This window comes from Lutjanus erythropterus, chromosome 12 (genome assembly GCF_056507025.1).
Source record: "Lutjanus erythropterus isolate fLutEry1 chromosome 12, fLutEry1.hap2, whole genome shotgun sequence".
NCBI classification, from domain to species: Eukaryota; Metazoa; Chordata; class Actinopteri; order Lutjaniformes; family Lutjanidae; genus Lutjanus; species Lutjanus erythropterus.
Genome location: NC_139328.1, coordinates 38564564 through 38580325, shown reverse-complemented (window position 1 = coordinate 38580325; position 15762 = coordinate 38564564). Strand labels below are relative to the sequence as shown.

Here is a 15762-nt window from a genome sequence, read left to right as displayed (position 1 = left end):
CTTACCAGTAAATGAGCTACATTAAGATATCATTATGTGCGGAGAATTTCCAGCTGCTCAAGGTTTTAAGTAACATATTTTTATTTATAGCATCGTACTTCATTTCAGTGGTTTCCAGCTTGCAGTCAGGCCCTCACAGGCAACATCGGAGGTTTTGGGAGATGATTTAATAACAGAGCTCTGCAAAAATGTGTATTTTCTTCTCTTTTTTTTGGAGTGGAGTGGTGGGCTTTGTGCATTTTCTTCCATTCACAGATATCTGGAATGTTGCAAAAAGCACTTTCTATTTTTGATGTATGTGCTTTTATTTTGAAGGTCATGCGTCAAACAGGAAGTTTCGTATTCAGAGTTTGTTGCTCCTCAGTGGAACTCATCTATCGGTACGGTGGTTTCCAGGGAAACTGAATCACCGTAACACCAGGCACTGTCACACTGAAAGCCTTCCGGGCTGAAGAACAGGACCGCTGTTAGCTAACAGATTTGAATGTTATGCTGGTAATAATATATATAATATCAGAGTGGTGTGTTTTTAACCGCTGATGGCTGTGTTAGCAGCTATGCTAACTGTCTGAGGTAACGTGTTGTTTGTTTAGTCTGTGTTTACTGGGGGTGACGTTGGCTGTTGACTTGCTGTCACTGTTCACCGCAGCTCCTGTCTTCAATTATTATTATTGTCGCATTGAACGCTATAAACTAACGTTAATAACGTTAATAACGTAAGCTTGCTGGCTGGTCATAGCCACGTAAACACTGAAGTTAGCTTCCATTAGCATAAATCATACGGAACACAGCTGTCATTGGATTCAGACAGTCAAGGCTGACTGTTGTGACTCTTAACTGCCGTGCCATTCAAAGAGAGATCCTTTTTCTAAACCACTTTATTTTACAGCGCATTAATGGGACGTAACAAGCTGTACTTTGTATCAAATTAGACTAAAACTATAAGGACTATGTTCTTTATTAGACAGTGTTGGACTCTTAATTATGGTAGCTAATTAGGGAACATTACAGATCTGCTGCTTCCCTATTTAAAAATAACATATGAACCAAATCAACCAAGTAAAGGCCAGATTATGTGTCCCTTTAACAGTTCTCTATAGAGGACTGCACAAAATTATAGTTATACCGTAGGCACCCCCCAATAGAGTCTAAAAGGCATCTAACTCTGTTGAATAAAGACCATCTTATTTCTAGTTTTTAGTCAGATGTGTGATGTAACACAGGCCACTGTAACTTAACCTAAACGGAATGTGGTGTAACAAGTAAAGATGTTTGTGTTCATGTGTAAAGCGGTGTATTGCACTGAATGAGTGGTGTCCTCCTCTCTCTCTCCTGTAGCTGACCTGTATGCGGCAGCAGGGTCTCTCTCTCTCCATGCAGTGTGATCATTCTTTCCCCCTGAAGCTGTCTGGCTGACTGATCTGTGATCAGCTGGTTGAATTACAGCTTCAGCAGGATGTCAGACAGTGGGAACCAGTCGTGTCTGACCACAGCAGAGGACACTGTCTCCTTCCTGGTATGAACCCTGTACTGTACTGCCATTTACAACCTGACAGCTGTTCATTCTCTCTGTAAATACATTTGGCTGTGTTCATGCAGTGCATTCATTTCATTGCTTAAAGGAACAGTTCACCTCAGTTTTTCCTCTTACCTGTAGTGTTGTATATCCATCTAGATAGTCTTGGTGTGAGTTGCACAGTTTTTGAGACATCAGATGTAGAGATGTTTCTCTCTGGTGCTCAAAACATCAAAAATACATTTGAAAAACTTAACAGCAATGTAGAAATCCCGAAATCATGACACAAGTAATCACGATAATCCACAGAACTTGAAGTGAGCAGTTTTATGTAGGAACTGTTTTCTTTTTACTGAACTACATCTGCCAACCACATCACCCCACAGAAGGAGGTGTGCATCCATTCATGCGCAAGAAGTTCATGTTCCTGACAGTAGAGGATGAAAACACTGATGTCATCCTCCTTGACTATGCTGTGAAATTAGTACCATTGAGCTCGCTAATATGGTGGTATGTAGGGCGGTTTATTAAATACACATCACAGAACAGGGGTCATGATTCAATGTATATAGCTATTTTGTTTTAAATCTGTTAAGAAAACTGTCATGGTATAAAGAACACACCATCATATGCATAAAATCTGTTAAAAACTTTTTTATACAATCAGAACAGTGAAGATAGAATATAACACTGCCATCCAACAGTTGGTGGTTTAAACACAACACAAAATGAACCACTGCTACTAGGGGTGTCCCAATCCAATATTGATATCGGATATGGGTCCGATATCAGCCAAAAAACGAGTATCAGATTTTATCGGACTGCATCTAAAATCTCTGATATAAGCGCTCCGATAAGCAGTCCATTTTCTGCTCCAGCACTTCTATCCATGGGTGACTCTGGTTGCTGACTATTGTTCTCTGTTTGAGTAACATCACTTGATCAAGCCTTTTCTAACATTCCACACTACAAAATAAGTAATATAAGTATGTATGATTTGTGCTGATATCGGTATCGTATCGGAAGTGAAAAAGTTGTATCGGGACATCCCTAACTGCTACCAATCTTCAGATATATCACAATATCACCGTGCAGTGTTTTTGAGAATCAGTACAGTATCACAAAACAGAATATCACCATACTTGAGTGTGTCAGTATTTTCTTATACCCCTATAATCCATACCAGTCGGCTTAGCCTTTTAAAGATACAAAGACAATATTTCAAACCTCACAGTGTTCCATGGCAAAGTTTTATTAACCACAGACTTTGATCAATATTCAATGAGGGAATCGATAAAGAATCAGACCGATGAGCAGAACTGATAATTGCATTGGTATCAATAAAATCTTATCAATTGTCATCCCTGGCTTAGATGTAGAAGAAAGGATGGCAGCTTGGAATAAGTTAGACCACCTTAATGGTCAGAAATGGAAAATAGCAGAATGGACCTTTTGTGTGTATGTTACATAGCAGATGAGTTAAATAAAGACTGTTTCACAGATCCAAAAGCTCCTTGGTTGGTGGGTGTATTATTGGAAAAAAAAAAAAAAAATCCTACATGAAATTTCACACAACAGTGTGTGTGGGTTATCTGGAGTAACTGGGTCATGATTTCTGGAAAGAGACGCTGCATTTTGGCTTTTTTTGGAGTGCCATTTAGTTCCTTTATATGTATTAATTATTTATTTTTGATTTTGGGTGAACTGTCAATTTAAGATATAGTTGCATTGATTCAAAGAACCTGTATCAGTCAGGCAACAGTCAGTGTCAGTGAACTGGTACAGTGATAATTGCATTTAGAGCTGAAGTGATTAGTTAGCTAATCAGTTAGCCGATTGATTGAGAAATCATCAGCAACTATTCTGACAGAAAATCAACTGTGATTTGTTCTACAAAAAGATCAACCCCTGTTTACTTCTCAAGTGTGAGGATTTGTTGCTTCTCTGTTTATATCGCAGTAAGCTGAGTAAAATGTTCTGGTGGAATTAATTTTGGTTGTTTTTGCATGTCTGACATTTTGTAAACTATCATACATTCTTGAGAACTGGGACAAGTCATGTCCTACCAAAAAAAAAAAAAGAAAATATTAATCCCAACACTAATTAATTTTTTTGATGAAAATGTATTATTTAAGGATGTATGTATGAAATATATTTGATTGATGAAATGTTTTGGTTTGTTTTTTTAATTTCTTCACTGTGCAGACAGCCTTGTCCCAGAGAAAAATGTTCAACTTCAAACAATTTAAAACTGTGTTAAAAGTCTAATATAATTTGGATTTTCCATCTGACAGACTTGATGTCTGCATTTAATTAAAAAATGTAATCACCAGGAGGTTGGCCTGTCACAAGGTTGAATAGCCAAGAGTTTGATCTTTTCAAATATATTTTCCAGCATAATTTAAGAGTAAAAATCAAAACCCCTCAAAATACAGATTTGTCCAGAATTTCAAGAATTAGTTGCTAAATAATTGAGAGAATAATCATTAGATTCATTGATAATGCCTTAAGGATAATTGTACGATATTGTTGCCCATTTTGTATTACAAAATGTGACAGTTTCATGTTTATTGTATGATAGTGAAATGGTATAAAGCTTATCTGGAGCCAGATAACAACTAATCAGTAATTATTTTATGTTGACTCTGTTAGTTTCATGGAAAACCTCTGATGCAGACAAATTTCTCCTGAGATCTCCTCAGACAGTCACTCAGTACTGCTTCTAAAGTTTTTAATTATTGTTTAATCTGTTGATTATTTTCTCGATTAATTGATTAGTTATTTGGTCCATAATATATCAGAAAATGGTAAACATTTTTTTTCCAAAGCCCAATATGATGTCCTTGAATGTCCGAAACTCGTCGCAGCTCTAAACCTATTTGTGACCATTAGTTTGGTAATCTCACTCTCTGGTTTGGTTTGGTAGATCTGACGACTGATGTGTCTTTGTCCACAGCTGTGTGTGTTTCACACATGGGAGGAGTGGGCCGGCCTCGGTCAGATGGAGGACTACTTAAGTGTTCTGGAGTACCTGCTGTGGGTCTTCACCCCTCTGGCCATCGTCTTCATCTTACCCTTCCTCATCGTCATCCTCCTTTACCTCTCTATACTCTTCCTTCATGTCTATAAGGTACACAGCCCCTGTCCTCCACCATCTGAATCACACTTCATGATAATTACCACATTTTACAAGTACATGATCTCAAACACCACCCATTATTTTGAAGCATAAATACTAATTTCTGGTGCTCTGACATGATGCTCATATGCTTCTTACTATTTATACCTTCACATGATTATTAGTGATGCACTGATTTATCAGCCAGCATTCGCCTTGTTTTGAGATCATGTCGATTTAGGACCCCTAGATTTGTGAAACTTGTACGTTTTTTCCTCATTGTGCAAGTTGTACAAACTAATAATGTTTTTTTAAGTGACAACGCTGTTTAAAATGTGCTAAGGTTTAGAGATGAAAAACACTTGATGAGGGAAAGATCATGGTTTGGGTTAAAACGATCATTCTCACCAGATCTTTTGTGGGTTTGAGGTTACCATCTAGACATGACCCTGTTTCACTCTGGTATGATATAAGAGTGCAATGTGTGCCATGTTTTGTATAATGAAAATTCTTTTTTTCCTTGGCACAAAGGTAGAAAGAAATAACAACTCATGTCTCATGTCTGAATAATCATCTTTATATGATACACAGAGATAAAAATTTCATCTTGGTCAGTGTTTTAAAATCACTGTTATACACTTATAACTTTATCATCATCTCTTATGCACAGATATATTTTGTTATTTTTCAGCTGTGATTAAATCACTGTCAGATTGTAGGTTAATAGGCGGCTGAATTCATTTTTTCTATGAATCATGAGAGTTGAGAACATTTATGGAAGTATGTGGTTTTGGTCTAATTTCAGTTCTAAAAGTTTAACCTATGAGAATCATCCTACCTGATGACAATTAATTAAACCATGGACATAATCAGCCATTCAAATGCAAACTGCTGCAAAACTATTGATGTCAGACTCAGGTTTTTAAGTCTGTCGCTCTCTCCCTGCCTTGACTGTCTCCAAACCTGATCTGTCCTGATGTTTTCTTCTGACAGAGGAAGAACCAGCTGAGGGAGGCTTACTGCAACAACCTGTGGGATGGAGCCAGGAAGACACTGGCTACTCTGTGGGATGGACATGGAGCCATATGGCATGGTAAGACTGACACTGTGGGCTTCATTTATTAGAGATTTGTGGAATCCTTTTAGATTTTGTCCATTCAGATAACATTTATACAGCTGCTGCTATCACCATCAAAGAAAGCAAGGGGGAAGTTAGATCCTGAGGTGAAGCTCTACTTGTACATGTCAGTGGTGATATTTTAGCTGTGAGCTTGTTTGAGGGTGTGTGTGAATCCTGCATTCATGTGAGGTCAGAATAATTGAAAAAAATACTTCCCCCACCCTCTAAAGTTGGAACAACAACTCTGGAAAAAACCTTTGCCAAGTTGTTGTCTGTTGATGATGTCGTATTCTCAGAAACATGGCGGACAAAAGACAATTAGTTGAATTGAGTAACATCTTATTTCATGCATTACTTATCAACATTTGGCTCACATGTAATACAGTATTAAGGCCACAGCTTATCAGTTTTTAATGTACTTATGTATGGCACATATGCCTCATGTGTACTAGGCTATGAGATCCACGGGATGGAGAAGATCCCTGACAAAGGCCCAGCACTGATAGTGTACTATCACGGAGCCATTCCCATCGACTACTATTACTTTCTGGCCAATGTAATCATCCAGAAGGGACGGACCTGCCACTCTGTTGCTGACCACTTCCTCTTCAAGATCCCAGGTACTCACACACACGTACACACACATGAACGCATTGTTAATATCCACCGAATGCTGCTGAGCTCGTTATATTTGCACTGTTTTGATGTACTCTTTTTTTTGTTGCTGTTTTTAATCACTTCTTTCATTAAATTATGACTCAGCTAAAAGTGTATCTTATGTATGTATGTATGGAGTGGAAACCCCTTCTAGAGATCACAGTTACAGTGATCAGCTGCTTATGTGGATCAGAATGCTTGACAGAATCATTCCTACAGAAATGCTGTTTAAATGATTCACTTATCTAGTAGTCCTCTTACAGGGTTCATTTTGGGTCTTTTCATACAAGATAATATTTGGAAAACAATCTTTAAAAGACAGTAATTCTTTTTTTTTTTTTTTTTTTACCCTTCTCCTATTAGTGACTCGTGGTAACCTGTCTGCTTCCAGCTGGCTACCTGCTGCTGTGTGCACATTGAAATGATGATGGAAAAAAAGAGTCATTTTCTCTCTTTTCTCAGTTGTAGTGTATATTTGAATGATATATAATGAAGTCATTTAATTTGTGCAGTACTTTGAAAAGCATTTGAAGCAGCGTATTTTGAAAGTCAATAAAATTCCACAAATGGTGACACAGTCTGTTTAATTAATAAATTAAATAAAATAATAAATTAGATGGTAATTTGCATGAGATAAGGGGAGAAAGAAAAATTCAGTTGTGCTTACAGTTATCAATTTCACCTGGACAAACATGATCACTATGTGTTTATGTAAACATTTATGTCTTTATATAGGTTATATAATCCTGTCAGAGAATATACAACATAAGACTTTTTTTTGAGTTGAATCAGTTTTGGCCATACAATAAGAAAATTTGACGATTCAACCTTTTTTTTTACAGTGCAGTGGACCACACTAAATTTTTATATGAACCTACATGAGTGTGTTTTGCCATCAAGACTTGTGTTCCAATGCGTTTCTTCATCATCTGTGATGGAAACATCAGATTTTCACAGTCAGAAGTAAAAAATGTGCATCCTTCAATAGTTATTAAATCAGTGGACCTGTGGAGCTTCTCTCCCCAGGCTGCTGCAGCTTCCGTCCGGTGTCACATGCACTGCACGATTTCTGCTCCTTTACGCTCCTTTACACTGTGAATTAAGGATTTATTTCGACCAAATCAGAGTGGGTGATTGCTAGTGGAAAGATGAACCAGGATGTTTTTAGTGAGTTTTATTTTGTTTTGTTTGACTCTGGTGAGAGAAAAAAAAGAAGCTGTTTCTGGTTGAACAGCACATCTCTCATTGCTGCAGTCTTTTCCATAATGTTGTCAGATATGTAGAATCACAATCTGAGCCTAGTGGAGGCTAAAAAAAAAGTACAGACAACAAACAAGCATTGCCTATACTGCAGGTTCTGCTGATGCACATGGGGAGAGTGGCTGCTGCAACGCTTCTCTTGTGCTCCATTTCTATCACTCTTCTCTGTTTCTGTCACAGTTAGTTTTGTGGTTTGTAGTGATTTAGAGACTCAGTTTGTAAAGTTTACAGCTGTTGCATTGCTCAGTGTACAGTGATGCAGATAAAACACAAGAGCTGTTACTTGTTTCTCCCTCTCTCACCATTTAACCACCAGAGCATGTTGACACAAGGATTTTTTTAAGTGAGTTTTTTGAGTGCACCAACTCATGTAAAACTGTATATATGAGTCCCAGAATCTCAGTCAACTAGGAATTGTAGGCTATCGGGGGAGAAGCCCTACAAAACATCCAATAATAATATGAATTTGACTCTGCTGGTGTGGTCGGGCATGAGGATTTCATCTCATCATCTGTCTCATCCTGTCTCATTCCTGCAGGGTTCAAGTTACTGTTGGAGGTGTTCAGTGTGATCCATGGTCCTCAGGAGGAGTGTGTGCGGGCTCTGAGGAACGGTCACCTGTTGGGGATCTCTCCTGGTGGAGTGCGGGAGGCTCTGTTCAGTGATGAGACCTACCCGCTCCTCTGGGGCAAACGAAAAGGCTTCGCCCAGGTCGCCATCGACTCTCAAGTGGTGTGTTATTGAAATCTGCTACTGTCTGCTTGGTACTGACATCTACTGACACTGTCAGTCCTTTTATTAAAGCTGCAGTGCATGACACTGTAGATCATTAGAGTAGATTATAAATTTCACTTAATGTTAAAAAGTGTTTCCCAGTGCACTTACACATTCAGTATACCTGCAGTTCATACATGTTTAAAATGTTTTTGGCATTAATAACATTAACAGACTGCTGCAACATGACTCCTCATGGCCAGCCTGCTCCCCTCTATATTTGTAACATTGTTTTTATTTCAGCACATTAAAGGGATAGGTCAGATTATTTGAAGTGGGGTTGTATGAGGCACTTTTGAGCTGTTTGATACATGCACATATGCAAACAATAACTAAAATGAATGTGTGTCTATGACCTACTGTATTTTGTGCCAGCCAGAATGATCCATAGGCCTGTATTATCAGAACTCTAGTACACTTCTGCTGCTCAGCTGCAGCAACATATCAGTGAAAATATGCAACATTTTAGTTGATACAGTATTGCATATTTTCACTGACATGTTGCTGCAGTGAAAAGAGGTACTGAACAGGTACAGATCAGCAGCAAAATTTATTTTACACCTAAAAAAAGTCAGTGTCAGTTTAAGTGTATGTTATATTTAGAAACCGCCAGTATATAAACCAAATATGTTTGAATCAACCAGATTCCTTTGGCTAAATACTCACAGTAGTTTGATAAATGCTTGGTATGCACTCCTGCTTGTACTCTTGCTGCTTCTGCAAACTGTGCACGTGCTGCCTGCCATCAACTGTAGGTAATGCACTGACTGTGGAAGTACCTCATACAACCACACTACAAAAAACCTGAACCATCCCTTTAACCAGATATACATCCTTTTTGTTAGTTAATCTTAAGTGAAAATTGTCAATATGGAATAATATTATTTAGTGTCTAATTGTTTGGACAGTAAAGACTGTCTGATTATAACTTGATCAATCGATTTGAATGTCCTGTGACATAATTGATCACTACATTTCCCACTGGATCAGCTAAAGTATGTTTTCACTGACGTGTAACTGCAGCTGAGCAGCAGAAGTAGCAATAGGCAATTCAGCATCAGATGACACTGTATGTGTATGCAAAGTTATCACAAATATAGCCAGAAAGTCATGGATGTGTAACAAATCAGGATCATGTTAGTAATTGCTGGCATATGTGCATGTATTAAATAGCTAAAGCATAGTGTGTCATGTGTTTATGACAAACAAACAAACAAACATGCCAGATTTTCACAGCGTGTGTGGATTGTTCTGAGTAACAGAATACTAAATTGATTCTTATTACTCTCTAATGTTATACTCCATGTTAGAATTGTGAAAAGAGGAAGTCTTCCTCTCTAACTTTCCCTTGCTCTCTCTTTCTTTCAGCCAGTAATTCCAATGTTTACTCAAAATGTGCGGGAAGGCTTCAGATCTCTGGGAACACTCAGTAAGTGTAGAAGAAAATTCAAACCACAAGGAGCTGGATAAACACTATAAAGTTCACACATGACGTAGCACAGGACGCTCCATACACACAGCAGACTTTCTGTTCACAAGATGAAAATGAAAAATATCACCAAGCTTGTTCTCAGGATAGTGTTGTAGCAAGGGGAGTGTGCTGACATGAATCTGATGCTATTTTGTTCTTTTGTCCTTGTCTGCACTCTTTTCTCTGTATATGTGTCCATGTAACATGCTCTCTGTGTCTCCGTCTGTCCAGGGTTTTTCCGCTGGGTGTATGAGAGGTTTCGTCTCCCTGCAGCTCCTATTTATGGAGGATTTCCTGTGAAATTTCGGACCTTCCTGGGTGACCCCATCCCATATGACCCCGACATCACTGCTGCAGAGCTCGCAGAGAAGGTGAGGGAGCTAAAGCTGTCTTTCTTTCTTTCTTTCTTTTGGCATTTTTGACTTCATATATTGTTTAAGATGGATTATGATGCTGGTTCATGGAGGGGAAAAAAACTGTGCCCACAAATAATGCCAAACAATAAACTTAGAAATGATATTTTCTCATATATCAAAAGAGTGACGTTGGTATTTTTCAACCTGGACCCTATTTGTCCATGTGTTTGTGTCTAAGTCACTAATGGGAATTGGGGACAAGAATTTTTGAAATTGGGCCAGTATTGAATGAGACCACTACAGCCATGAAACAGGCTGCAGTGTAATCCCAGTGGCAGTCGCACACCAATTCAGTTCAGCTGAAAAAAGCTGTATTGGCATGGAGAAAAAAACATTTACAGTGCCAAAACAGTGTGAGAAAAAACACAACAAAAGTACATTGCTAATGTAAATGTGAGGGAAAAAACACAAAAAGTACATAAACAGAAGAAATGTGTTTGTTTTTTTTTTTAAATATATGTATGTATATATATATATATATATATATATATATATATATATATATATATATATATGTGTATGTATATATACATACATATATATATATATAACAATCTGAGCCTGTCAGTGGCAAAACAAGGCGTTTTAGTGGACCTCCTTTGATGGTGTACAGTTGTACTTGTGTGTGTACAACTGTACACCATCAAAGGAGGTCCACTAAAACGCCTTGTTTTGCCACTGACAGGCTCAGATTGTTATTGACAATATGGAAAGGATCCCTACAGAGATATAACTGGACACTCCAGATGGTTTGTTACACAGAACCATCTGGGAAGTTAGAAACTATTTGGAAAAGGGTAGGCACTTTCAGAAACACTTGGCAGGTGATGGGCGATTCAATTTCTTGCCAAAGCCGGTTGGGAAAAGGGCGAAAACATCTTTTTCATGGAGAAAAGCCTTCAGTGTCACTCTTTGCTTCTCTTTCAATGAAGAAATCCTCTCCAGTTCTGATATAACTGATGCTATCACAGTATCTATGCTAACCTCTTCAGGAGCTGCCATTGTTTGTTCGACATGAGTCGCCTCCATGGACATGTTGTCACACCTAAAACCATGCCCATAGTCGGTAGTAGTCCCTCCTAGGACGCTGTTGGCTGCACCCCTTTTTTGTGCAGACCCAAGTGAATAACTTAGAGTCTGACAAGATGGATTCTCATGAATCCAGTGTCATTTTCATCTTTATTCAAACTTAACAGAAACAAAATAATGAATTAAGAATTTACTTTAACCAAACCAGACTTGGTGCTTGTCCAAACAGTGGAAAGATGAGCCAAGACGGTTCTAGTGAGTTTTATTTTGTTTCTGTCCAGCTGAATGAAGTGTGTATTAGCTGAGCCTGTCACTGACAAAAACAAACACTTATACAGTTACCCGAGGGGATTATATTTTAGCTCAGTTTTACTTCTGCCAGCTGCAACACTCTCCCTCAATAATGGACCAAATTAAAATATTGTTGTCCCCATTAGTTACTTAGACACAAAAACACACACGTTCACATTGAAAATACTGAAGTTATTATTAAAAGGTATAACTTGCAACATTTTCCTAAAAAGGAAAAGTGTGTGGTGGTGGCTGTAGAGACATTTCGCCAACTCAAAACCTTGTATTTGACATCCTGATGCGTTTACGAACAGCTCTGACTAATCCTACTGATGCTACCTTTAAGGGATGCCAAAGATCGCAAGATGGTTCAAGAGACAAGGGCAAAAATATATTCTTATATCTCTGTCAAAAATTAAAACCAACCCTTGGATTGTGATAAAAGGTTTTAGGGGTGTCTTGCAGGATGTTGTACAAATCACCAGTCGTTCACACGTAGTACCACTGACTCCATTCTTTGCTGTTCAGGTGCAGCAGGCAGTCCAGTCTCTGATAGACCAGCACCAGCAGATCCCAGGGAGCATCCTGAGAGCCTTGTTGGAGAGATTCCACACCAAACACAAAGAACATTAACATCAGCAGTACGTCAACAACAGAGACAGACTGTCCAGTGTGTGAGTGACCAAAACGACACGTCACATCGGCTCAGACGGCAGCAGTGTGCACAGGTTTGGTGGCCTAACATGTTGGAATATTTGCACGGCTTTCTTCCCTGCCCCCAGACACCACTGACTGCAGCCGCTCAGCTTCCTTTTAAATACATCACACATTTCTGGTGTGTATTCTTGTGTACGTTGACTAATTTTGTCATCTGCTCATTCCCAAGATGATTGTGTTTAAAGCCAGACTTCCTGGAGTCGTGTTATTGGTTGTGACAATAAGCAAACCTCAAAATCATAAATGAAAAGATAATTATTTTTCCAATATCTTACTTCTTGTGAAATCCTTTGTCTTGATTTATTACAGTATGGTGAGTTACGAGTGGAGTAAAGATGAGTTGTGGGCTGATTGGTTGGTTGAACTTGAGGTTAGATGTCATTGGTTGTTGTAGCTGTTCTCAGTTGATGTGAGATTAAAGCAATTTCTTTATTGTACATTGTGATCTAAGTACATTCAGGTCAGAAAGAGACTGATAATGTTGGTCAGTCAGTACATTTGGTTTGTTGTCCATGCCTATGAGTTGCAGTGACTATGCAGACAGTTGTAATGATAAATACTGAAAGAGCACTTTGAATTAGCACATCTTACTTGACTGGGGGCAAACAGTGGAACACACACCAATTTCTGGGATTGGACTCCGGGATTAGATTGAATCTCATCAGGCGGAGCAGACGCAGCTGAACAGCACAGCTGGTTCAGGTTTGGACCACTGTAACAGGCCAGCTTTCTGGTTTGGACACGGAGATAAAGTCACAGGACGAAGTGTAGAGGAGGTTAAATTGTATATAAATTCTCATGCTTAAAATAGAAAACAACATTTTTTGTCTTAGAGATTTCACAGTGTTCATGATATTGACTATATACATAAATTCCAGTGGTTTTCCCTCATCCTTGAGTTTATATCTAGCATGCAATTAATGGTGACGCTTTGTTCCTCAGGCCTCTTGCTTTTTTTCTAATTTCCCTGAAACTGACCTAATAATTTCTGAAAACGAATCTGGTATAGTCTTAGGAGATGTATTACTTACTAATTTGGTTGTGTGATTATAAGGAACAGGGTGAGTACTTACAAGGACAAAGACAAAGTTCTGTCCCTTTAATATTAATGTCTGTTTATAAACTCCACTGACCTACACTCTTACAATTTAACTACTATATTATGTCCTCACATGAGTAGTCATCTACTACAGCAGTGTATTTCAGTGCATATCAGAAAAAGAAAAAGGGACCAGTGATATGTTATAATGCGAAAAGTTTATTACAAGATGTTTTCACATTATTATAACATGAAAAATAATCACATCACAGCCTAACAAGAAGCTATTTATCTTGTTATAACATGAAACATTTCATACTATAACATGATAACATACATTTTTATAACATGATAACTTAGATTGTTATAACTTGCTAACTTATATTGTTACAATTTGTTAATGTATATCGTTATTACTTGATGATGTATATTGTTACAACTTGATAATATATATTGTTATTATGTAATAATTTAGATTGATATAACAATATAAGTAAATAGGCTGCTGTAATTTACTATGCAACTATAAAAACTATACCAGTTTGCCTGTTCCCCTATAAATAGTAATTTAATAAGGTACATAACAGGTAATTACTATAACAATCAAGCGAATTATGCTGTAAAACTGTGTGTCAGTTTTTGTAAAGTCAGGCCCTGAGTAATGAAATGAACATTTTTATTTCTTTCACTAAACTTTCTATTCACTAAACATTCTCGTCACACTACAGTACCTTCTGACTGAATGAATCTCGGCACACTGTCACTGACAGGTAGATATGGTGTCCACATAGTTTTTGGTACAGTTTGTAGGAGTATGCAGTATATTTACCTTAATGTACATAGACGTAGAGGCTGGACATAATATCTAAAACACCTGAGAATGAAACAGCTCTGGGTGCTGAATGTTTCATTGAGACTGTCACAGAACAGTTGAATCATCTCTTGGTAAATTGTGGAGCTGTAGTTTATGTTGTTGTAATAGATTACATTAAATTATCAGGTGTTCCTATTATTTTGTCCACTGTTGCACAAATTGAGACTTCCAATATAACTGAGTTTCATAATGAACCCAGTCACAGACACATGGCAGCTGAGTCGTGGTTCAATGAATTCTACTCACTGGAAGGCTTCAGACTCTGCTGAAATCACTTGTCAAAGTGTTTATTGTACATGAACCGTCCACTGTTACTGAGGGATTATTTCTGACATGTCCAGGTGTGTGTTACATCCTGAGCTAAATCTACACTTTGTATGTCTTTATCAGTGTCAGAACATAATATTTTACTTGATGCTTCCTATTATAATGCCTTTAATATTTAGATTTTGTGTTGTAATGGATGCCGCTGGCTCAGAAGGAAGAGCAGACATGTTGTTCTGAAACAATTAGTTGATCAACACAAAATTAATCCGCATGACAGCTGTGCATGAACTGTGAGGACTGGATGCTGTTCACTGGTTTTATATCTTTGTAAACTGAACATGTAATATTGGACTGTTGTTGTTACCAGAGAAAACATTTGAACACATTTCTGCTCTTCAGGAGCTTATGATATGCATTTTACAAACACTTTTTACATTTACAGATTCAATGATTTAGGGATTAATTTAAAGAAAAACAGTTGGTTAATGAAAGTAATGATTAGTTGCAGTCCTACAAATAGCAGTTGACTTGCTGTACATCTGAAAATGCCAAAATGAGCTGATAGGAAGTCATTTGTTAGAGCTGATAGAGCAGACTGTGCCTTTATCACTTCACATGTGACGGGCAAACTGAGATGAGAATATATCTTCATTGAAGGGTGGTTCAAAATGTCTGAAAAATTAAACAGAATGATTGAAAACAATAAAATTGATGAAAGATATTAATGTCAGTTTTACTCATTAAAGCCAAGCTAAAAAAAAAAAGCAGGTTTTAAATGAGTGTTTAGAGATATGTGCACACAGCTCCCCTCACAGCCAGGCCAAATCTTAACAGCACACATGTCACTGCATATTATCAGCTGTTCTGTGGAGGTACGACATAGAAGAACTAAAATTAAGAGAAGGCAAATAGAAATGCTGATCTGCAAACGAGTCTCAGGCTGAATTTAAAGGGATAGTTTGGATTATTTGATGTGGGTTTGCATGAGGTACTTATCCATAGTCTGTGGATAGATGCTGCGCACACACACAAAAGCTGCCTGGATGTGCTAGTTTGTGTTATTGTGTGACTTCTCTGTCTGAGGTCAGTTTCTCACACAGTGACACAAACTAGCAGAACAAGGCTGTGGTAGACCAGCAACAATTGTTTTCCGTGAGGTAAAATGACTGATTTCGCCAAAGGAGTCTGGTTGGTTTGGAGAGTGTTTGGCTTA

General features: G+C 37.9%; 1 protein-coding gene across 1 annotated transcript; it reads left to right on the top strand.

Moving 5' to 3' along the window:
- The first annotated feature begins 391 nt into the window (after positions 1-391).
- tmem68 (transmembrane protein 68) lies at positions 392-15040 on the top strand. Its single transcript, XM_084732925.1, has 9 exons — positions 392-573; positions 1339-1516; positions 4473-4646; positions 5628-5727; positions 6207-6374; positions 8210-8403; positions 9814-9874; positions 10148-10287; positions 12181-15040. Exons 2-9 carry the CDS (start codon positions 1457-1459, stop codon positions 12283-12285), a joined length of 1002 nt encoding a protein of 333 aa, XP_084589051.1. The 5' UTR covers positions 392-573; positions 1339-1456; the 3' UTR covers positions 12286-15040.
- The last annotated feature ends 722 nt before the right edge of the window (positions 15041-15762 follow it).